Raw genomic sequence first — 25,446 nt, forward strand, 5'->3', positions numbered from 1 at the left:
GATTCTTTATTTGTAATCAATTAAGACTTTCTTTTAGTTTTTGTTGGTATTTCAATGATCTACAATTTTGCTTTTATTAAAAAAAACTGAAGCATTTATTTAAAGGAAATGCAGAATTTGTAAAATAATTTTTATTTTGTCTTAGCCATTGAATATGCCCAAAATGAAGACCTCAACTTAATCCTGAAACTTCGCACTGAATGGATCGAGTGGCTAGCTTCAACAGGCCATTACAAGGAAGCAGGAAAGCTTCTGGAAGAGCAAGGAAGCTATATAAAAGCATTAGACATGTACATCCGATGCGGAGCTCTTGGATCAGCATCAAAACTAGTTGGTGAAAACGGTCCATTTCGCGATGATATACATGCTCAAGAAAAAGTGAGTATAGCAATTTAGAGAGAGTTCCTGTTAAGGATTTCGGTTTTTGAAATCCTGTTAAGTATTTTGAAATGAGGTTGGGCTAGAGGAAGTTTTTCATAATTTCAGCTAAACTTTATAATTTCTTAGAGAACAGATGATGACCCGCCAGCTATGAGAGGAGGGGCAGCTTTACCGAACTGTTGGAACTTTTCTTTATGCACTCTTTAGGAGATTTTTAGGGTGGTATGGAGATGTTATTCTGGTTATTAGCCACAATTAAGCCCTCCCCCTGGTAGTACCCATCGTGGGAACCTAATTATGGCCAAGGTAATTTTTGAATATTTTTTTTTTGTATTCTGAGAAGCACGTGGCACCTGGTACAACCGTGGCTCCTGGATGTGCTAATCTAACCTTGTTCGTGGAAGCCATTAATTTTATATATATATATATATATATATATATATATATATATATATATATATATATATATATATATATATATTGAAATTGATTTTATAACTAATATGCTATCCTACTTTGTAGAAAAATCATCTACAACTGGTAAAAGACTGAACTACTAAGTCACTAAAATTACACAGGCAATATAAAAGGAATATGTCCACCGAAAAAACATTCATTCGTAGGATTCTATAATAATTTGAAAATAGTTTGTGAATCTCAACTGGATTCAGGAATAGTTATCATATGATAAGTTTTTTGCCCGAGAAAATATTTTTGCCCTTCCTGTATTCTTCAATGACAGACATTCTCTTTTTCTGCAGTTAGCACTGTAATCAAAGATCGTTAAAAGAAAAACAGGCTTAAAGGTACGTCAATGGGCGTACATGATCGACTCTGGCCGAAGAAGAACACAAGACCGAAATATCATATGAAAATCATTGAACAACTTATTACAAGATCACTATCTTCCTCATTTTGTCATGTTAACAAGAAATAATAATTATTTTAGTCTCTGTCACATCGGGAGAACTAAGAATGGCTAAATTGATTATATACCAGAATTTGACGCACCCTAACAACTATAGAGGAATAAGTGCATCTACTCTGAAGGAAGTCTGAAAATAATTTGAAGTATGTTGTAATAAATTGGATTTGGATTTGGGTAATAAAGTATGTTGGTGCCATCAATGTTAACCAATCGTGACAGAATAAAGTTACTTGAGCCTAGTATTACTGCTCCTTGTTCCTTTCCTATGTTGTCCCCCTGTTCCTTTCCCACTCCACTCTTTTCAGAACTTCACTCTTTGTTTCTCCCCATGAAATATAAATTTTCTATTTCTTGCGATTACTGGATAATCCACCCGTCAAATTAAAGATTTTATAGGCTAGGCCTATGTAAGCTTGTGATCCTTTTATTGAAACCATATTTTAATCCTTGAGATTTGCAGATGGCCTGGCAGGATTTGCAATAAAAATTGTCTAAATCAGTAATCATTTATTGCAATTTTATGGCCAGAACTGGAAAATGGGAATAATTATACGTAAATTCGTTAATTAGGTTTTGGGCGTAACACTATCGTTTTGGCTTGTTTATTTTTCTTATGCGGCTGATTTCAGTTTGTTGCGAGAAAGTGGCAACAGTCTAACCTCGGGGGTTTTTACAGAAATTATAAATCTCTGCCTTGATTGACAGCTAAAAGCAGGAAAATAAGCAGACAGATGCTTCAAAAACAAATTAGACTAAAATCTAGTTTAAACACGAGGCTGAGATAAGATTGACTAGCCTATAGAAAACAAAGAAAAAATGAATTAAACAACAAATACCCTCCCCCATTTCCTAAGGCCTTTTGGCCAGGAAGACAGGGAGAAAGAAAAAATAAAAACCAGCAAAAGACCAAAAACACTGAAAAGGAAAAATACCTATCAGCCGCCAACTCGTCGAAAATCAAGCCGTAACGAAGATTCTAACCCAATAAAGAAAACAACACATAATTCTAGCTTAGATCAAAGATTGAAACCGTAAGTGGGCGTTAAAGAAATATGTTAATGCGTACATATTACTGGGTAATTAGATTAATTTTAAATTAGTTTAAGTATTTAGTTTAACATTAGTTTAGATAATGGTAATATTTTATGTTAGGTTCTTGATCAATTGAAGAACTGTGGTCTTTGGAAGGAAGCAGGCAAAGTCTTTGAAAGCAGAAGGATCTATCCTACAGCAATTGATATGTACATAAAAGGAAACGATTTCGAGAAGGCTGTTTCTATTGCGAAAGAACATGCCCCCAATGGTAACTATTCTTATGGTTTCAACGGGTGTCATTAAATAGAGAAACCAGAAAGTATCTGAAACAGGGTTGTCACCAGTAATCGAGTTTCTGCTCATTATTTGTCTTCTACAGCTAATATTAAGTTGTAGATTTTTTGTCCAATGTAAAATTCTATATTCCTTCAGATTTACCGTTTTACACATTAATAGCCTCATGCGTGGAAATATTACAAAAAAAAACTAAATTAAAAGTTATAAACATCAATTTTATTATAAAATTATTTTTATAATTTTATATATTATAAATGAATTCATTACCATCAATTAAATATTTTATTATAATAATATAAAATAAAGAAGAGATATTATTTATAGTTCCAAGACAGATCAACTTTTTCTATCTCTACTTCTCCAGCCAAGTTTTTCTTGGACTTCCGATTTCTTCTTTGATTTTCCATTACTTGCTGCTACCGATTGCTTTTGCTAACTAGAGGTGGAGTTTCCCCCGAGTCATCGTTGTTGAGTTCACTGCTAGTCTCCACGTCATCCTGTTCCAAAAATGAAGTGGTGATTGTCCAATATAGGCAGCAAGTCTGCATCGGGATTATTGATAAGATCTTCTAGACGCAAGAAGTCTGGATCATCGTCATCATCATCGCTGGACAAGTCCGACAATATGTCTTCCGGGATGTAAAGATATATTTGGCTGCCCCTTTGACGTCAATTTTGTGATTCTAAGCTGGTTTTCTTAGTCTGTCGATTACGCCATCCAGAAAGAGAAAAGGTATGGCCAACTATTAAACCCTGCCTACTGAATGATCCGCCACTCTTAAGGGGTGGTGTGAGCTGTGTTCATCTTTTTTATTTGTCTAATCTAGTTGTCCTTTTTACAATTTTTGAGTCATGATCGTCTGATGTTGTATTTTTACAACACGAGGAAATGTATCTTGCTACTGATCCAAATTCTTGCCCATATCATGAATTTCATCTATATTAATTCAAAATAGTATATATTTTGTAACAAACTATCCTGCGTAAGCACCAATGAAGAGGAAGGGTATATACCAGGCATCATCATCCACTCCATTTTACTGAATTATCATTAAAAAAAAATTATATGGAAATTTTACAATGTTTTGAAAAAATAAAATATTTGAGGCAAAAGCCTTTGCCAACCTCTTGAACTTCAACCTTCTCATGTATAACTCCTGAAAGCATTCATAAAAAGCTTTCTAATTTCAGTTCGTTTATGAATAATTTATTGTATGTAATTTTACGCCCTATATACATCTAATCCACGAAGTCCCTGCGCAATACTCTTATAGAATTGTCCTCTGAAAGATCAAATACAAATTCGTAACATGGTTTTAATTATATCTTCTTCTTTTATCTTAGTTTTAGCACAGTTACTCTTATTCGCTCTTTTGATCTTGTTATTGATCCTTAGCCCCTCGTGTGGCATGCTGTCTGAGGGAATTTACGACTATAATTCCAAATTTATAAATTCGTTAGGATGTATTGTATTGTTATTTATTATTACTATCTATTTATTACTATGTATCTATTTATTATTAATACTATCTATTACACAAAAACAAATGATGGAACAGAACTAACAAATAAAAGAAAAAACACTAAAAAAGGAAAAAAATTACAAGGCTTTTGTACGTATTTTCAAGATATTTATGTATTGTTATGTATGTATGTATGCTATGAATGTAAGGCAGCAAGTTTGTATTTTCTTCATATTTATGTTATGTATAGTCATAAATGTTGTCTTATATGTTATTTATGTGCATGTTTTGTTATTTATGCTGTATAGTTATCGTTATTTATGTACTGTTGTTTAACATCAGCAAGCGAATTGGAAGTAGCCTAACTTTCATTTTTTTCTATTATAGAAGTGGTAAGCATAGAAGACGCATGGGGAGAATATTGCTGTTCAATTTTTGACTTTGATGAAGCTATAGTACATTTTTTGGAGGCTGGAAAAACAGCTCGTGCATTTGAAGTAGCTGTTGAAGAGAAAATATGGGAACAAGCACTAGATATTTATCAAGTAAGACATGTTGTTTGAGATTAAATCGATCATTAACATGATTACGAAACTTGGGGAGAGGGGGTTAATTTCTTCTATTCAGGAAGAGGTGGGAAATTAGCCTCTATTTTCAATTTTCTCAGTGAAAATACAAAAAATTTTGCGAATATAATTCCCCACATAAGGTATATTTCAAAATATAGGGAGAAGTGGGTTCATTCTCCCCTATGGGCACCAGGGTAGGAAAAATCTCTTATAATTAATTAGAACTACGATGAAATTGTATGCAGGGATGTCATATTCACCAAAATTTAGGGGGAGGGGCAAAATATATCCTTGGAAATCTAAGGGGGAAGGTTCAATTTGCTCAACTAAAATGTCAAAATAGGATTTCCAAATTACCCTCTCCCACCCCCTAATAAAGTATTTTTCAAAGTCTAGGAGGATTGGGTACATCCCCTGTGGACACCTGGGTAGGAATAAAACTCCCCTAATTACTTGGAATTACAATGAGGCTATATACAGTTGTGTCAATGCATGGTTTTCTTTGAGGGGTGGGAATTCATTTTTCAAATCTAGAGAAGGGGGTAAATTTGTTTTTTTTTTGTATTTCCTAAATGAAAATGAACAAAAACGAAATTTTCAATGAAAAGCCCGACCCTGAATAAGGTATTTTTCCTTATCCTGGGGGATGGGACTATAACACTCCCAGTTGAAGCCATTTAGTGATAACCATCAAAATCTACAAGCCTGAGAAAGTTTGCCTGATTGTATAAAAGGGGGGAAAACCCCACAAAATTAAAAAAACCATAAGATTCTTTGATCACATCAAAATATTGAGTGTATCAGAGAACCCTACTGCAGACGTTTCAAGGTCCTATCTATAGAAATGTGGAGTTTTCTATTTTTGCCAGAAGACAGATGACGTCTTTATTTGTTATTTTGTTTATTTTTGTTATCCAGAGGGTTGTATCGAACCAATGGTTCTGGAACATCAGAAGAGGGCTCATTCAAACGGAAATAAAAATTTCTAGTACTATTTTTAAGTGAGCAATAATATTGGAGGACAATGAGCCCTCATCCCACGCCCTTCTTCATCCAAAATATTCCGATCAAAATTTTGAGATAGCCATTTGGTTCAGCCTAGTTTAAATTACAATAAAATTACTAATAAAAATTAATAAAATAATAAAATTACTAATAAAATTACTAGTTTAAAATTTTTCTCTAGCGGCAATCAATCGCTAAGCGTATACCAACAATATAGTCTTTTTTCACGCCCATGTTCATTGCTCAAAGGCACGGATGCCTGATGCCGTGGCTCGTTTAGACCATTGCTCTAAACTAGCCACGAACCAAGGTTTGGAAATTCTTTAAATTAACTAATAAGCAGCAGACAGTCAGACCCTCATCCTATCTAGCCTATGCCCACCGCTTAAAGTATGGATATATTAACAATATCTGCCTATATATAAGCAAATTTGGCTATATAGAGGCAAATTGGGCTATATATAAACAATTTGGCTTTGTCAGTTATAATTGACAATTGTCAATTATAATTTTCAAATTCGCAATTATAATTGCGAAAAGGCAAGGTAGAACCTCAACAGGTTGACTCTAGTTCGACATAGTGGAGTGACATGCATGAGAGGTGTAGCATAAGTGGGAGATAGTAACAACGGCAATCAAAGGGTTAAAATTAACCTTGCACTTGATGCCCATTTAATTGGACAATCTGTCTTGGCTTTTTATACAATTGGCCAACAACTATTCCCTTTTCAATCTCCATAGGTTATTCCATGGGGAAAAAAATTTCCGGGGGAGTTAAACTTTTCAGGAGAAATTTTAAACTGGGAAAATTTGCCAGAATTCCTATACTAAATTTCTTATTTGTCTTACTTTCTCTTTGCCAACTTAATTTTTCGCAAGGAGCATCCCTTCAACAGGGCCCATGGCTTACATAGGGCATAATTCTTACGACACACATAGGCCATTACCCCTAAAAAGCCCATAGGGGCTATACTAGAGCGAATTGGAGTTACCAGAGTATAATCCTTTTAGCTACCGAATTGTTTGGATGTCATATATTATCTTTAGTTTTAAACACACCCCTCCCCACTTGCCATTTTTGAACTTATGAATTCAATCTATGGAACATTTTGAACCCAGACCTTCAGTGGGGATAGTAAAGAGTAATATCAAAACTGAAAAAGAGCTTTCCCGAATTGTGTGTGTTTGTATATGAAATGGAATTTGAATCGGTTTCATATGTAAAAGTGCCAAGAGACATGAAAATGAAAGGGGATACTAATCGATTTGATCTTTAAAACTACCAGGAACAGTAAAAATGAAACGAGGTTTGAACTGATTTTATCGGTAAAATTACCAAGAAGCCTGAAAATAAGGGGACTTTGATTGATTGATTTGATTTGATCTATAAGAGTGTTAATAACCATGGAAATAAAAGGGGATTTAAATCAGTTTGATCTAAAAAATAATTAAGAGTGGAGACAATGAAATAAGATTTGAATCGTTTTGATCACTAGAAGTATCAACAAAAGAAACAATGAAATGAGTATTTGAACCAATTTGACCAATAGAAATACCAAAACCGAGAAAATATAGGGAGGTTTTAATCGGTTGTATGTGTAAAAGTGCCAAGAACTATGGAAATGATAGGGGATTTTAATTAATTTGATCTGTAAAAGCACCAAGAACAGTGAAAATGAAACAGATGTGGAGTTGGTTTTGACGGTAAAAATACCAAGAAGACAGAAAATGAAAGGGGTTTTTAATCGATTTGATCTGTAAAAGTAACAAGAGCAATGAAAATTAAACGGGTCTTGAATAGGTTTAACCAGTAAAAGTATCAAGAACAGAGACATTGTGTTTCAAGTATGAACAGTTCTTATGATTACATTTGAGATTATGATTTTATATTTTTTTTTGCTATACACTTTGCTATCCATACAATTCAAATTGCCTACTGCAAAATTTGGCTGTATTCAAATCTCTATTGGATTTTTTTATTGTAAGACTATTTATCAAAATATTTGTTTGCCCCCTCCAGGCTTCCTTTTTTGAATAAATGCCAAAGTTTGAAGCTATAACCCAGAAACGGGAAAAACATTTTGTTTCAATCAAAATTAGAAAATCTTCAGGTAAGCAGAACTAGCCCGTTTCATTTTTTACTTTTTATTAATGGTGGTAACCAAAGGGAATAAAGACCAAAATCATTTTCAAACTCTCAAATGAGCCTTTTTTTTATTATTTTAAGACGGAAAAAGTCTTCCAAAAACAGATCAAGCTAAAGTAAGAACTGTTTTCGTGCGACAAAGTTAACTTAAAACTGGAAAGGAAGAAAATGAATTTCAACATTCGTGTGCTTTGGAATAAGAACATTTCAGTAGAGAAATATTTCTTGTAAAACTATACACTGCGATGAATTTCTTATTCAGCTCACCTTATCATGAAGGTGGTCCTCTTACCATGTGAACGCTGTGTCATGTACCTTCAACATCCTTGGGTCTTGTGCCATTTCGTGCAGAGATACTGCATTGCCTCGCTGTGTATCTGAAATATTTGAATATTCAGGAGTTCCATATTTATCTTGCCTCTCCGAAATTCGTGAATGTCGACATTCACCGTTGAATGTCCGAAATACCTTTTTTAGCCTTGGATTCATTCAGCATTGCCCTTAAACTTTTCAATTTAACGAAAGGTTCGATGATGGTTGGTTAGGTTTGGTTAGGTTAGGTTTGGTTAGCTTAGGTTTTTAATCTTTTTCTGATATTTATAACCAAATTTAACTTAGCCTAACTTAATCTGACCTAAACTAACATAATATAACCAGACTTAACTCCAGCTTTTACCATCATAACTTGCGTAAGATCGACAAATTTGACTCGCAAAACTAATTGAATCCAAGCAGAGAAAAAAGAGTTTTGGACATTCACCAGTGAATGTCAATATCAATCGGATTGCATGATAATTTTTTCTGTAGTTTCAAGTCGTGAGGCGTCAAATCAGACACTTCAATTGAGTTAAGAAGTTCTAGTGTAAATTCAATTCATCTTTCTTGTTAATGTATCAAAATCATCTATTTTATGTGTTTTAATTTCTTCTGGGACTCGTTGTAATTCTCAGTCTTGCTTCTCTCCTAACTGAAAATTTCATTTAAAATTTGATATGATAATCCCTGTTGCTATTCTTCTAACCGGATATTTTGTTGTCCATTATTTTGATTCGGGATTCATTGTGATGCTTTTTGTCGTATGACTTCTAGCCACAGACCATGTTTGTGCTTCATTTTCGTACATCACTTCCCAAAATTGTTTTTCAGAGCCTTTTGCTTTAGCTGTTTGGATTCATTCAGAGTCACGTGTCATATTGCATGACGTCATAGATACCAAAAAATTTCGTTCCCAGCCTTTCCTCTGCCGTTATATTTTTCCTTTAATTGCGTTGTCATAAAATTCTGTGGCTATCAGCAAGGTCTTAATTCCCATGCCCTCTGAAATAGATATATTACTTATAGTTGAATGGAGTAGCCTAATTCTGGCGAGAATCCATTTCCTTCTTCCTGTTTATCCTTCATAGACTCACAAACGCTAAACTAACATTTTCCTTCATCCCATCGTAATTTGGCTTTTTCTTGTAAATAAAATTTTGTTGTGCCACGTTTCACTTTGGAATTCAATGTGATTTTTTCTGTGCACTGCGCATGCTTCATAGATACTAAAAACGACATGAACACTCTTCGGAGAAAAATAATGTAATTTGTACAATTGAAATGTACATAAATATGACGTCACTCATATATTTTTTTTTGCAAAACTAAGGCTGTAAATGACAATTCTCCAACTCAAGACTTATCTAGATTGGTTTTTATGCAAGTAAATTCTAGGGAGCCAATTTTCAAAATAAATATAGAGCGGTTTTCAAGAAAAAACTTATACGTACACAGTTGCTCGTTTAAAGAGAACATATATATCTATCTATATATATAAAAATAAGTTGTCTGTGGATGTGTGGGTCTGTCTGTCGGGTGACGTCATGTTTGTGTGTTGACTGACGTCATGAAGTTAGTTGTCGTCATTTTTGTTATGACGGTGACGTCATTAAAGATATTTAAGACATGCGTTCACGTAGAAATCTATTAATGTTTAACTGTAAAATCACTGACGAACTTACAATGGCAACAGCCGAGGAAGATGCTCAAAGAGTCTATGCCAAAAAACTTGCTGCTGATAGAGAAAGTAAGAAAAGAAAGCGTGCCGAGGAATCAAAAGAACAGCAAGGAAACAGGCTTGAGGCTGATAGAGAAAGTAAGAAAAGAAAGCGTGCCGAGGAATCAAAAGAACAGCAAGGAAACAGACTTGAGGCTGATAGAGAAAGAAAGAACAGAAAGCGTGCCGAGGAACTACCAGAGCAACGCGAAACCAGACTTGCTGCTAAAAGAGAAAGTGAAAAAAGAAGGTGTGCCGAGGAACTACCAGAGCAACATGAAACCAGACTTGCTGCTAAAAGAGAAAGTGAAAAAAGAAGGCATGCCGAGGAACTACCAGAGCAACATGAAACCAGACTTGCTGCTAAAAGGGAAAGTGAAAAAGAAGGCGTGCCGAGGAATCACAAGAATAGCAAGAAATCAGGCTTGCTGCTGATAGAGAAAGTAAGAAAAGAAAGCGTGCCGAGGAATCAGAGCAACCTGAAAGTTATCGCCTGGCATTCAGGTACAGCCCAGTCGATGATTATAGCTTGAGTAGATGTGTTCAAATCGGGACTATGTCTAAAATTTGTCCCTATTGCAAGGCCTTGAAATTCAATGGTGAAACAATGGGAATGTGTTGCGCCTCAGGAAAAGTTAAACTTCCTCTATTGGCTGCACCACCAGAGCCATTGAAGACTTTCCTTACTGGAACTACGTCAGAATCTAAGCGTTTTTTGTCACAAATCAGAAAATATAACTCATGTTTCCAAATGACGTCGTTTGGAGCCCAAATCGAAAATCCAGATCAATTTATGTCTACTTTCAAAGTAAAAGGGCAAATTTATCATAGAGCAGGGTCCCTTCTACCATTCTCAGGCGAGAATCATAAATTTTTACAATTGTACTTCATCAGTGATAGAAATTCTGAATTGAATGCACGTTGCGAAATTTCTCCCAACGTTGAAAGGACAATCGTTTCCCAATTGCAACATCTTTTCCACGAAAAGAATACGTTAGTGCGTCTGTTCAAGACAGCCATCGATTTGATGCCTACTGATACGCATAAAATCGTTATTTCCGCTGACAAAACGCCTCCTGGCCAACATGTGCGTAGATACAATGCTCCAACTATCGACAAAGTGGCAATCGTTATGGTCGGTGATCAGTTTTTACCTCGAGATATTATTCTTCATAAGCGAAACGCTCAGTTGTTAAGAATTGCTGAAACTCATCGATGCTACGATGCCCTACAATATCCTATCATTTTTTGGGATGGAGCCGACGGCTATCCCTTTAATATTAAATTGATGAATCCAGCCACTAACAAAGAAATGAATAATAAATGCAGTGCAATGCATTATTATTCCTATAGACTAATGATTCGGCAGGATGAAGAAAATTATATTTTAAAATGCCGTCAATTGTTTCACCAATTCGTCGTTGATATGTATGCTAAAATTGAATCAGAACGTTTGCTATATATCCGCCTGAATCAGACCAAGCTCCGCTCTGAACAATACATTCATTTGCGAGATGCAGTTATAAATGACGGTCATACCACAAACGTTGGAAGATTAACAATTTTACCTTCGTCATATGCTGGCAGTCCCCGTCATATGCATGAATATGCTCAAGATGCTATTGCGTATGTTCGTCTCTATGGTCGTCCAGATTTATTTATTACATTTACATGTAATCAATCTTGGGACGAGATACTGCAGCTTTTACTTCAAGGACAATCGGCGGTTCATAGACATGACATTACGGCCCGTGTCTTCCGGCAAAAGTTGAAATCACTGATAAACTACATAGTAAATTTTGAAGTGTTTGGGTCAGTGCAATGCTGGATGTACTCAGTGGAATGGCAAAAACGAGGTTTGCCACACGCACATATACTAATATGGCTACATAAAAAAAATTACTTCGAACGAAATTGATGATGTGATTTCCGCTGAAATACCTGATGAAAATGTCGATAAGGGGTTACATGATATTTTTGTAAAAAATATGATACATGGACCTTGCGGTGCACTGAACGAAAATTCACCATGCATGGCCAAAGGAAGGTGCACAAAGCAATATCCTCGACTTCTAGTATCCAACACAATTACTGGCAATGATGGTTACCCACAATATAGAAGAAGATCTACTGAAGATGGCGGTAAAACAGCAATAATAAAGAAGTGTAACGGTACCACCATCGAAGTCGATAACCAGTGGGTTGTTCCATATTCCCCATTATTATCAAAAACATTTAATGCACACATAAACGTTGAATACTGTAACTCCGTAAAGGCAATCAAATACATATGTAAATACGTCAACAAAGGCAGTGACATGGCAGTTTTTGGCTTGCAGCCCGAAATCAAAGATTTCGACGAAATCGTACAATATCAGGCTGGAAGATACATAAGCAGTAATGAAGATGTTTGGCGAATTCTTTCATTTCCGATACATGAACGTAGTCCAGCTGTTGTTCACTTAGCGGTACATTTACAGAATGGTCAACGTGTTTATTTCTCGGAAACCAACTTGCAACAAAGAGCCCTGAATCCACCGGATACAAAGTTAACCGGTTTCTTTTCGCTTTGCAAAAATGATTCTTTTGCAAAAAAACTGCTGTATACTGAAGTGCCTTCGTATTACACGTGGAATACTAAAAATAAAGTATTTGAACGTCGAAAACAGGGTAAGTCAGTCGACGGCCAACCTACCATCTTCAAAGATACAACTATAGGAAGACTCTACACCGTTCACCCCAATCAATATGAATGCTTCTTTCTACGCCTGCTTTTGGTGAATGTACCCGGTCCGACATCCTTTGAGTATTTGAGAACTGTAAACGGTACTATACATGACACTTACCGTAGTGCATGCCAAGCTCTGAATTTATTGGAGAATGACCAACACTGGGATAACTGCATCAATGACGCGTGCGAGACGTCAACTCCAAGTGAAATTCGTGCATTGTTTGGCATCATTTTAACAACTTGCTCTCCATCAGCTCCTACAGAGTTATGGGGAAAATATAAGTCAAAAATGTCCGAAGATATACTCCATCGAAAACAGTTAGAGACGTCAGATATGACTTTTGATTTTACATCAGAAATTTATAACTACACTCTAGTTATTATAGAAGATTTGTGCGTACGTATGGCAAACAAACCTCTTCAGTATTTGGGAATGCCTTCACCTAACCGTATCGCTGCTGTTTCGACATGTGTAGAATTGGATCGTGAACAAAGTTACAGTACGTCGGAACAAAAAGACATTTATGATACGATAATGCATTTTGTCGATAACAACGTTGGAGAAATTTTCTTTTTGGATGCGCCAGGAGGTACTGGTAAAACGTTTGTGATAAAACTGACTCTGGCATCAATTCGATCAAAAAATGATATAGCGTTGGCAATTGCGTCGTCCGGAATAGCCGCAACATTGCTGCCTGGTGGAAGAACTGCTCATTCCGCTTTGAAATTGCCTCTGAATTTGCATTCTACAGTAACTCCCACGTGCAATATTTCCAAATCATCTTGGATGGGTAACGTATTGCAGCAATGCAAACTTATTATTTGGGATGAGTGCACAATGGCACACAAAAAATCGCTCGAGCCTCTGGATCAATGCTTGAAAGATTTGCGAGGGAAGTCGAAACCCTTTGGCAGCACATTAATATTGCTTGCGGGAGATTTCAGGCAAACATTACCTATAATACCTAGATCAACTCCTGCAGACGAAATGAATACTTGCCTGAAAAATTCTAATTTATGGGCACACGTAAAACATTAAAATTAACTACAAATATGCGTGTCCGATTGCAAAACGATGACTCTGGTCAAACATTTTCAGATCAATTGCTGGCAATTGGAAACGAAAAGCTCCCAGTAGACTCAATTTCAGGACGTATACAACTACCTGCTGATTTCTGTAATTTAGTGACGTCCAAAAATGAATTGATTGAAAAAGTATTTCCGAATATTCTAAACAATTATAAAAATAATAAATGGCTAAGTGAAAGAGCGATTCTTGCACCCAAAAATATAGACGTCCACGAAATCAACAATATTGTTTTGACCAAGATTCGAGACCAGGCAGTCCTTTACAAGTCAGTCGACACAGTTTTGGAACCAAATGAAGCGGTTAATTATCCATCTGAATTTTTAAATTCCGTGGATCTTTCAGGGTTTCCACCACACGTGCTACAACTAAAAATAGGCGTACCAATAATACTTTTAAGAAATATCAACCCACCAAAGCTTTGCAATGGCACGCGACTTGCCGTAAAATAAAAACAATGGAAAACCTAATAGAGGCCGCAATCTTGACAGGGCCTTTTGAGGGTGAGGCTGTTCTTACTCCTCGCATTCCCATGATTCCAACGGATCTGCCTTTTCAATTTAAAAGATTGCAATTCCCAATTCGATTAGCATTTGCAATCACCATTAACAAAGCTCAAGGTCAATCATTAGAAAAATGTGGTATAGATCTTAATACTGATTGTTCTATATATATATATATATATATATATATATATATATATATATATATATATATATATATATATATATATATATATATATATATATATATATATATATACTAGCTGTTGGGGTGTAAAGTCGTTACGCGCGCGTAAGTCGTTACGCGCCATATTAGTTACGCGCCATTGTAGTTGTGTCCCTATGTCCCACCTGTGAATATATATATATATATATATATATATATATATATATATATATATATATATATATATATATATATATATATATGTTTTTAACTACGTAAAACTTGCGAATATACAACATTCTTTGCTGTCCCATTGTCTGTGCATATAAATAGATTGTCAGGTTTACCGACTCTTGAACATGCAACATATAATGGTCCATGGGAAAACAATCCGTATTCAGATCTATACCTCATGATTCTAGTGATTGCCCTTGAGCTTTATTGATGGTGATTGCTAATCGACGATTTCCTGTGTCGCCTTCGTCATTTATATATCCCCCTGTGCCCCCCGGCGTCCCCGTTGTAGTTGTGTCCCTGTGTCCCGGTCGTCATTTATATTCCCTCTGTCCCGGTCGTCATTTGTGTCCCGGTGTCCCAGTCTGTGATTTCTCTTTGAGGGTCCCGGGCGTCATTTATATTCCTTGTGTCCCGGTGTCCCGGTCGTCATTTGTGTCCCGGTGTCCCGGTCTGTATATACATTCGTTTTTGAATTGGTCTTCTTTTTAGGTTTTAGTTTTTTACCTTTTTTTAGTTTTTTTAGTTATGCCTCATGATTCTAATGATTGCCCTTGAGCTTTGTTGAGGGTGATTGCTAATCGAACATTCCCTGTGTCCCCGTCGTCATTTATATATCCCCCTGTGCCCCCCGGCGTCCCTGTTGTAGTTGTGTCCCTGTCGTCGTTTATATTCCCTGTGTCCCGGTCGTCATTTGTATCCCGGTGTCCCGGTCTGTATATACATTCGTTTTTCAAATGGTATATGATGAAATAAATTTTGTATTTTTCCCCTTTTTTTCTTTTTAGTTTTTTTTTGGTTTTTACTTTTTTTTAGTTTTTTTAGTTTTTTTCTTTTTTCTTTTTAGTTTTTTTTTATTTTTATTTTTTTAGTTTTGTTTTTCTCCTTTATTTTTCATTTTTTTTCCTTTTTTTAGTTTTTTTTAGTTTTTTAGCTTTTTTAGTTTTTTTATTAGTTTTTAGTTTTTTTTCTTTTTAGTTTTTTTTGTAGTTTTTACCTTTTTTTAGTTTTTTTAGTTTTTTTTTACTTATGTCCTGGTCGTCATTTATACTCCCTGTGTCCCGGTCGTAATTTGTGTCCCGGTGCTTTGTTGATGGTGATTGCTAATCGAACATTCCTTGTGTCCCGGTCGCTTTCTCTTTGAGTGTCCCGGTCGTCATTTATATTCCCTATGTGCCGGTGTCCCGGTCGTCATTTGTGTCCCGATGTCCCGGTCTGTAATTTCGTCAGTCGAAAACATGACGTCAGTCGACACACAAACATGACGTCACTCGACAGACACACACACATACAGACAACTTATTTTTATATATATGGATATATACATCCCTCTCCTTACGGAAACAGTATTGCAAGTCCAGCACGCTACCCACTTTGCTATCAAACCTAGAACAAAATAGAAATAAACGAAATAAACTGCTCGCGAGCTAGACAAAATAAAAAATTATTTGCATTCTTCTGACAAAGCATAACAGTTGTTTAAAACATTTGTCACATTTGGCTCATTAGTCACAAATCATTGAGCCATTTCACAAAAAAAAACAAGTTAAATTTTTGAAAATTGCTTTGAATTGTATTTTTACTGTGCAAATGAAATTTCTTTACTACTCGAATGCAGGCCTTAGACAGTCGTTTAAAACATTTGTCACATTTGGCTCATTAGTCACAAATCATTGAGCCATTTCACAAAAAAAAAACAAGTTAAATTTTTGAAAATTGCTTTGAATTGTATTTTTACTGTGCAAATGAAATTTCTTTACTACTCGAATGCAGACCTTAGGTAAAAACATTTTTATTTTAAACAAAGAAAGCTGAATCATAAGATTTCTGTTCTACACAATCACGCCTCAGCACAGTTTTCTAAAAATGAAATTCATCGTGACAGAATTCTGTGACTTATTGTTTTCGTATTAAAATAAATTATGGGTCCAAAAAGGTTTTTGTGTAGAATTCTGTGACTTATTGTTTTCGTATTAAAATAAATTATGGGTCCAAAAAGGTTCTTGTGTCTGATTTTTATGCTGAAGAAAAATAATACCTTCTATCATTTAGGGGTTGCACAAAACAGTAAATTCAGTTTGGAACTTGTGCTTTCAGCAAGATGTATTGATTTTTTTGTTAAATAGTTTTATACTAATAAAATAAAATACAATTTGCAACCCATTATGTCAGACCCGTCATGCATGAGAAAGCTTTAATGGGTTTTTAATTAGTTTTTGAAGCTGCTCAACTATTTATTACGAATTAACCTTCCCAACAGGCGTGTGTGTGTATATTCATTTTTTCGCTTCAGTTAATCGCAGAATTTTGTTTTCTTTAGTCTCTTCAAAGTCACAGATTGTTGAAGATAGCTTCAGTTAAACTGGCTAAATACTGTGAATCTGTTAATAAATATGAAGTGGGAGCTTCGATTCTCGAATCTGCGGAACTTTATAAAGATGCCATTGAACTGTCAGCAAGACACGGTTTGTCTTTTAGTCGATTGCACTTAACTGTTCTTAGCACCTTTCCGAACGAGCCTTTGTATTTCGATGTGTTGAATTGCTTTAAGAAAAATTGCAGTTTTATTTTATTTTATTTTTGTTTAAAATAATTGTGGAGGCTGTGACAAGTCTTTTTTTAGTTTAGTTTAATTTTAATTTTAGTTTATTTTTTTTAGTTTAGTTTAATTAGTTTTTTAAGTTTAATTCGCTGAAGCTCTCATGGATTTAAATGCTATTAAAAAGATATGTGTGTAAGATGTGTAAAGTGAGAATTGTAAAGTGAGAATTGTAAGATGTGTAAAGTGAGACGTGTAAAGTGAGAATGTGTAACGTTGAATCGCGAATCCGCGGAGCAAACATACCATCGAACTCTCAGCAAGACACGGCTTGTATTATGCACTAATTTTTATATGGTATGTTTTTTGTTTTTTTTTTATGGGTCTTTTTCAATTAAAAAAAAAACAAAAAAAAAAAACAATTCAGCCTTTATGTGATAAACACGCATCCGTGATTTGTCTTCTGGCAGAAAATGCGAAATTTCACATTTTTGTAGATAGGAGCTTGAAACTTCTACAATAAGGTTCTCTGATACGCTGAATCTGATGGTGTGATTTTCGTTAATATTGTATGACTTTTAGGGGGTGTTTTCTCCTATTTTCCAAAATGAGGCAAATTTTCTCAGGCTCGCAACTTTTGATGGGTAAGACTAATCTTGATGAAACTTATATATTTAAAATCAGCATTAAAAAGCAATTTTTTTGGTGTAACGATTGGTATCAAAATTCCATGTTTTAGAGTTTCGGCTACTATTGAGCCGGGTCGCCCCTTACTACAGTTCGTTAACACGAACTGTTTGATTTTCTTTTTCAAACCAAAATAAAATTTTACATAGGCTGTGACAAGCCCTGTTTTGGTTCCACTGGCTTTTGGAAATCGCTTGTATTTAAGTGCTGTGAAACTGATTTTCGGAAGAAGGTCAATTCTTGAGGTGATTTTTGGGAGAAGCTTTTGTCAATAATTTTGAAAACGTGTGTTCCCTTTGGCTACGTTGCTCCCTTCTAAAGACCTGTATATGAACAATCAGACTTTATCTTCTTAAATCTTGAGCCTTTTACAAATGTCCTTGTAATTTAATTTATTTGTCATATTACTCTTCAGTCCGTTTAATTAAAAAAAAATCCCCCCACCCCATGAAGTCTTGCCTCCCCTTGAAGTAAACTCTTGTGTGCATGCCGTGTTTCTTTTTTCTATGTTAATGTATTTTACTTGGTCAAAGGATACACATTTTTCTTGGATACCTGAATATCTTGAGGAAGGTAATAAGTAATATTTTCTTGGACAAATTAGATATGTTTCTGTTTCTAAGCATGTTATGTTAGTATATGATACTTGTACTTGGAATTCAAATAATGAAAATAATAAATATCTCCTCCTGACCATCTCCACCTCAGAGGCAATGAAGTAATATTTCGTTAGGAAATTTAAGTTCCACAAGTCCCCTTCCCCGTCGGTCTGGGGTTGGACCTCAGGACCCGTATTGTCCAGTAGAGGTCAATCGTTTATACTGCCACAGGTTATGTCATAATAATGATAGATGGTAATAAGCCTACCTAAGCTATGGATATCAAATAATTGATTTTCTTCAAATATTAATTTCGACAGGACTTATACCTGCCATCATCTTCTTCCTAGATAGGAGAGATAGATCTTTGACTTGTTTGGCCACATGAACTCCATTGGTCTTTCCTCTCTGAGGTCAACCTGACTCTTATACATAATTAAATAAAAAAGCAAGTTTTTACTTAAAACGAAACAGAAATTTCTTACTATATAAAAGGGGCTGCTCCCTCCTCAACGCCCCGCTCTTTACGCTAAAGTTTGACACTTTCTCTCAACTCTACTTTTTAAAACAGTAAAAAACTTAAAACAGTAAATGACTTTTAGGGGGTGTTTTCCCCTATTTTGTAAAATAAGGCAAATTTCGCTCCTTACTACATTTCGCTACCACGACCTGTTTGATAATTATAGATGGCAATAATCTTACCTAAGCTATGGATGTCAGGTGATTTGTTTTTCTTCAAACGATACTTTCGACAGGACCTTTGCCTGTGCCTAGATGATCACAGGTACAGGTCCTGTCGAAATTTTTGAAGAAAATCAATCACATTAAATCCATAGCTTCAATCAATCAATTAATATCTATTAATTCAAATTAAAAATATACAGAAACAGTATTACGCCCCAACAGAGAGCAGAGCTCGTAAGGCTGGGGCAGTACAAATGCATAGAAAAAGAAAAAACACAACGTCTCGTCATACTAATAATTCCAAAAAGAGAAAAAAAAACTAAGACAAAAAAAATATACAAGGTAGGATATAATAGAGGAGGCCACCCCAGCATGAGAACACCACAGCAAAATACATACTAAAATCTATTATTAATCAATCCCGACATCCAGACAAAGAACTATTTTTGAAATATATTTTTCAAAGAAAATCGACTTGTGAAACTTCGGGACATTTCTACTAAGTTAAGTTTATTTACAATATGAGGAATCTGGTATCTGATTGAGAATCTAGCTCTTTCTGATTTGATTGGCGGAAGGCGGTACTTCTTGGAGCGGATGCAGTGGGCCGGAGAAGTGGGAGTCCCAATTATAACCAAATCATGGAAATAATTTGCCGAGGATTGGATATTATAACACCACATTGCTGTATGCACGTCCTTCAATTGCATGAGATTAAGCATATTGAGAAAAATATATAAAGTTTGGGTTTCTGATAGATTTTTAAGTCTCGCAGGGCGATGAACAAAAGCACCCAGAATTCTAATTGCCTTATTTTGAATTATCTGAAGAGGTTGCAGGTGGACCATAAATATGTTGAAATAAACTATGGGACAATAATTAAGATATGATTCAATTAGAGAATGGTATAAAATTTTAAGGATGGAAAAAGGAAACACCTGTTTCAATCTATGAAGACAACCTAAGTGATGGGCAAGTTTCAATCTCAAATAATCAGAATGCTTAAGGAAAGATAAAAGCTCATCGAGAATAATCCCAAGGTAACGAAATGAATGTACTCTATTTATCCTACTTTGATTTACTATCAACTCGTCTATGGTAATTTTATTTATCGCCCGTTGTGACCACCCGAAAATCATGAATTCATTTTTAGAAAAGTTCGGAGCTAGGCAGTTACACGCAAACCATTTATTCAAAGATTTCATTGCTGTCACCATTTTCTCAACCAACAAAGATAGGGTTTTAGCTTTTACTGTCACAGCCGTATCATCTGCAAATATTACTGCTAAGCTATTATCTTGGGGTAAACACCTTGGGAGGTCTTTTATATAGATCAAAAATAGTAATGGCCCCAATACCGATTCCTGGGGGATTCCAATATCATCAGTAACGATATGGCTTGACAGATGTCCATTTATTTCTACCTGAATTTTTCGATCATGCAGGTAAGATTTTATTAGATTTAGGCCTTTACCTCTAATACCTGTGTTATTAATTTTTTTCCATCAAGATTTCATGGTTTAGCGTATCAAATGCCTTTTTCATGTCGTAGAAGAGAGCAGACACATGATTATCATGATTTATTGAATCATTAACCTCTAAGATTAGGGCAGCAATAGCTTGTTCAGTGGAATGACCCGCTCCTTGCGCTAAAGTTTGATTCTTTCTCGCAACTTTACTTTTTAAAACAATAAAAAACTTTAGCGTAAGGAGCGGGGTGTCGAGGAGGAAAAGCCCCTTTCATATACGGAGTAATTTCTCTTCGTTTTAAGTTTTAATGTCGCTCCTTACTTCCATTTCAAAAAACTTGTTTTTTTTATTTAATTATTAGTAAAAGATATACGTAACTTACAAATTAGCTTACGTAACGAACTTCTGTATTATCATGTTGTATTATGTATATGAAGGGATTCACCTCCTCGTCAGTACCTCGCTCTTTACACTAAAGCTTAAATATTGTCCCAATTTCTCAAGAATGACCCCTGAATCACAAAAGCCGTAGAATAAATAGTTGAAATTCCTGATAATGCTTTAGCGTAAAGAGCAAGGTATTAGGAGGAGGTGAGCCCATCATACACGTAATAGTTTCTCTTCGTTTTAAGTTTTAATGCTTCTCCTTACTTTCAGTTGAAAAAACTTTTTCATAGTTATTTTTTCATTGTTTTTTCTTTTAAATAATGCTAGAAAATCCTGCGTTCCCTCATGAAACTTTTCTTCCCCCATGACAAATTTCTCCAAGGAAAGTTCCCCCAACATATCCCCCTCTTCTCAACTCCCCCCCCCCTCAACTTAAAAATCCCCCAGAAAACGTCTGTACTCTTCCAAATAACCATTACTATATGTAAGCACTGGTCAAAGTTTGTAACTTGTGGCTCCTCCCACGAGGACTGTGGGGGAGTAAGTTGTCCCCAAAGACATAGTTATAAGGTTTTTTGACTATGTTGTATAAAATGGCCATCTCAGAATTTTGATCCGGTGAATTTGGGAAAATAATTAGCGTGGGAGGGGGCCTAGGTGCCCTCCAATTTTTTTGGTCACTTAAAAAGGGCGCTAGAACTTTTCATTTCCGTTAAAATGAGCCCCCTCGCAAGATTCTCGGACCACTGGGTCGTTACGATCACCCCTGGGAAAAAAAACAACAAAAAAACAAACACGCATCCGTGATCTACCTTCTGGCAAAAAACACAAAATTCCACATTTTTGTAGATAGGAGCTTGAAACCTCTACAACAGGGTTCATTGATACGCTGAATCTGATGGTTTGATTTTCGTTAAGATTTTATGACTTTTACAGGTTGTTTCCCTTTATTTTCTAAAATAAGGCAAATATTCTCAGGATCGTAACTTTTGATGGGTAAGATTAAACTCGATGAAACTTATATATTTAAAATCAGTATTAAAAGGCGATTCTTTTGATGTAGCTATTGGTATCAAAATTCCATTTTTTAGAGTTGTGGTTACTGTTGAGCCGGGTCGCTCCTTGCTACAGTTCGTTACCACGAACTGTTTGATACAGCACCAAAAATGGTTGAAGGGGAACCGAAAATTGCAAATCACCTACCTTAAAAAGCTTTATCTAAGCTTTAAACATAACCACGATAAACAGCTTTAATCAATCTCAATCCAGCACTGCTGTTATAAAAGCTTCAATTTTTCTTTTCCCTTTTTTCAATTTGTCATAGAAAATTCAGTAAGATTTTTAATCTTCCAATTAATCTTGGCTAATAAATGAACAAAAAATACATCAAGGCAGGTACGGACGCGCGTTAGGCTATTGTTAGCCGGTCGAATTCATTCAGGCAATATTTTGTTACAACAGAATAAATTTAGTCTCTAATTGATTCAGAATATAATCCTTTTTCCACGCTTGTTCATAAACTGGCTATTAATCCTTTTAAGAGAATGAATTGGTCTTAACAGGTCAGAGACTGAATAGCGACTGAACTTGGGTAAGCTTAATACCCTCTATCAATATCAAACAGTTCGTGGTAACGAACTGTAGTAAGGAGCGATCCGGCTCAATAGTAACCGAAACTCTAAAAAATGGAGTTTAGTCTATCCATTAAAAGTTACGCGCCTAAGAAAATTTGCCTTATTTTACAAAATTGGGGGAAAACCCCCCTAAAAGTCATAGAATCTTGACAAAAATCACATCATCAGATTCAGCGTATCAGAGAACCTTACTGTAGAAGTTTCGAGCTCCTATCTATAAAAATGTCGAATTTTGTATTTTTGGCCAGAGGATAGATCACGGATGCGTATTTATTTGTTTTTTTTCCCAGGGATGATCCTATCAACCCAGTGGTCCTAGAATTTTGCAGGAGGGCTCACTCTAACAGAAATAAAAAGTTCTAGTGCCCTTTTTAAGTGACCAAGAAAATCAGAGGGCACCTAGGCCCCCTCCCACGCTAATTATTTTCCCAAAGTCGCCAGATCAAAATTCTGAGATGGCCATTTTATTCAGCGTAGTCAAAAAACCTTATAACTATGTCTTTGTGGACGACGTACTCCCCCACAGTCCCCGTGGGAGGGGCCACAAGTTACAAACTTTGATCAGTGCTTACATATAGTAATGGTTATTTGGAAGTGTACAGACGTTTTCAGGGGGATTTTTAGGTTGGGGAGTGGGGGGTTGAGAAGAAGGGGATATGTTGGGAAATTTCCTTGGAGGAATTTGTCATGGGGGAAGAAAATTTTCATGAGGGAGCGCAGGATTTTCTAGCATTATTTAAAAGAAACAACAATGAAAAAATAACTATGAAAATTTTTTTCAACTGAAAGTAAGGAGAAGCATTAAAACTTAAAACGAACAGAAATTATTACACATATGATGGGCTCACCTTCTCCTAATACCTCGCTCTTTACGCTAAAGTGTTTTTAGTAATTTCAACTATTTATTCTACGGCTTTTGTGATTCAGGGGTCATTCTTAAGAAATTGGGACAAAATTTAAGCTTTAGTGTAAAGACCGAGGTAAAAACGAGGGGAATAACCCCTTCATATACGTAATAAAAACATGAGAATACATAAGTTAGTTACGTAAGCTAATTTGTAAGTTACGTGTATCTTTCACTAATAAAATCATTCGTAAAAAAATTAAAAGTTCTTGTTGCCTTTTCAAGTAACCAAAAAATGGGAGGGCAACTAGGCCTCCTCCTCCGCTCCTTTTTCTCAAAACCATTCGATCAAAACTATGAGAAAGCCATTTAGCAAAAAAAAATAAATATGCAAATTTCTTTTCATTATTTATCTGTGGAGAGCCAAAATCAAAACATGCATTGATTCAAAAATGTTCAGAAATTAAATAAAAAAAACAAATTTTTTAACGGAAAGTAAGGAGCGACATTAAAACTTAAAACGAACAGAAATTACTTCGTATAAGAAAGGGGATGCTTCCTCATCAACGCCCCGCTCTTTACGCTAAAGTTTTTTACTGTTTTAAAAAGTAGAGTTAAGAGAAAGAGTCAAACTTAAGCGTAAAGAGCAGGGCGTTGATGAGGAAGCATCCCCTTTCATATACGAAGTAATTTCTGTTCGTTTTAAGTTTTAATGTCGCTCCTTACTTTCTGTTAAAAAACTTCTTTTTTTATTTTTATGTATAAGAATCAGGTTTGCCTCAGAAAATATATTAGGTTATGTCATATTTAAAGTGTTATTCTAATATCCCATTAGTGTGTTTAAAGTGCACTTATTAACCACGGTCTTGCACATTCTTAGCTTTTCTAACAATGTTACGTTTATTTTTTGAAGTTTTTCATTCATGCGGATTAATGCTGAAGGATATATCTTATTTAAAGCGTATGTTTGTCGTAATAAAAATAAACAAAAGCAGTTTTTTCCCTTTTTAATTTTTTTTTTTTTACTAAAAAAATTTCTGTATTTTAAAATTAGGTTTTTTCCTCCTTTTTCTTTCTTTCTCTTTTATTATTCATTCCTTAGTCAAATTCTGACAACTACTTCTAATTTAAGTTATATCTTCTATCCAGGCCTGTGGAGTAAAGCTGTTGATGTATCTTTAAGAGCACCCGATGGTGAGATCATCTTAGATATGGTTTGCCAGGTCTTTTTAAAGTCAAATCAACTTGATAAGGCAGAAGCTTTATACTTGGCTATGGGAAGACATGACCTGGCCGTGCAGATGTATCAAAATAAAAATCTCCATGGGAAGGTATGTCACTAAAGCTTTTCTATGAGTGTATTGTTGATCTTATAGCCAATTGTGTTCAGTTTCGATTTATTCCCAATTGTTTTAAGATTACCTCTCAGCAAAACTCTAAACGATATATATATATATATATATATATATATATATATATATATATATATATATATATATATATATATATATATATATATATATATATATATATATATATACATATATATATATATATATATATATATATATATATATATATATATATATATATATATATATATATATATATATATATATATATATATATATATATATATATATATATATATGAAAAACAAAGCAAAAAAAAAAAGAAAAAATAGGTAACGCTAAAACTTCATTCACTTAATTACGTAAACACAATCACAGAAATAGTTGAGTCATCGTTTAATTGTATAGCTTGCTAAGAGATCGCATGGAAGCTTTCCGTTCTAGGTCAATCACCGTTGTTGATAGATTGAGGATTCTATATATCGACGAGATCTCCGAGATTGACGAGATTAGGGGGAAGGGGTGGAGGTCTTCCTCACAGACATAACTTCTGAACCTTTAAACTACATTGCACAAAATTTTTATCGCCAAATTTTGATTGAAAGTGTAAAGGGAAATGATGAGTGTGGAGGGTTTATAGCTGGCTGCTCGTAAATCACTTTGACTTCCTTCC

General features: G+C 35.0%; 1 protein-coding gene across 1 annotated transcript in view; it reads left to right on the forward strand.

Moving 5' to 3' along the window:
• LOC136042172 (intraflagellar transport protein 172 homolog) overlaps positions 1 to 25,446 on the forward strand; it is a 222,669-nt gene that overhangs the window by 56,576 nt on the left and 140,647 nt on the right. Inside the window, exons 14-18 of the mRNA XM_065727100.1 lie at positions 146 to 378; positions 2,462 to 2,612; positions 4,492 to 4,649; positions 16,898 to 17,042; positions 24,571 to 24,752. Of these exons, the coding sequence (XP_065583172.1) occupies positions 146 to 378; positions 2,462 to 2,612; positions 4,492 to 4,649; positions 16,898 to 17,042; positions 24,571 to 24,752 (869 nt within the window). The remainder of the gene's footprint in view (positions 1 to 145; positions 379 to 2,461; positions 2,613 to 4,491; positions 4,650 to 16,897; positions 17,043 to 24,570; positions 24,753 to 25,446) is intronic.

Source organism: Artemia franciscana, unplaced genomic scaffold, assembly GCF_032884065.1.
Source record: "Artemia franciscana unplaced genomic scaffold, ASM3288406v1 PGA_scaffold_74, whole genome shotgun sequence".
NCBI lineage: Eukaryota > Metazoa > Arthropoda > Branchiopoda > Anostraca > Artemiidae > Artemia > Artemia franciscana.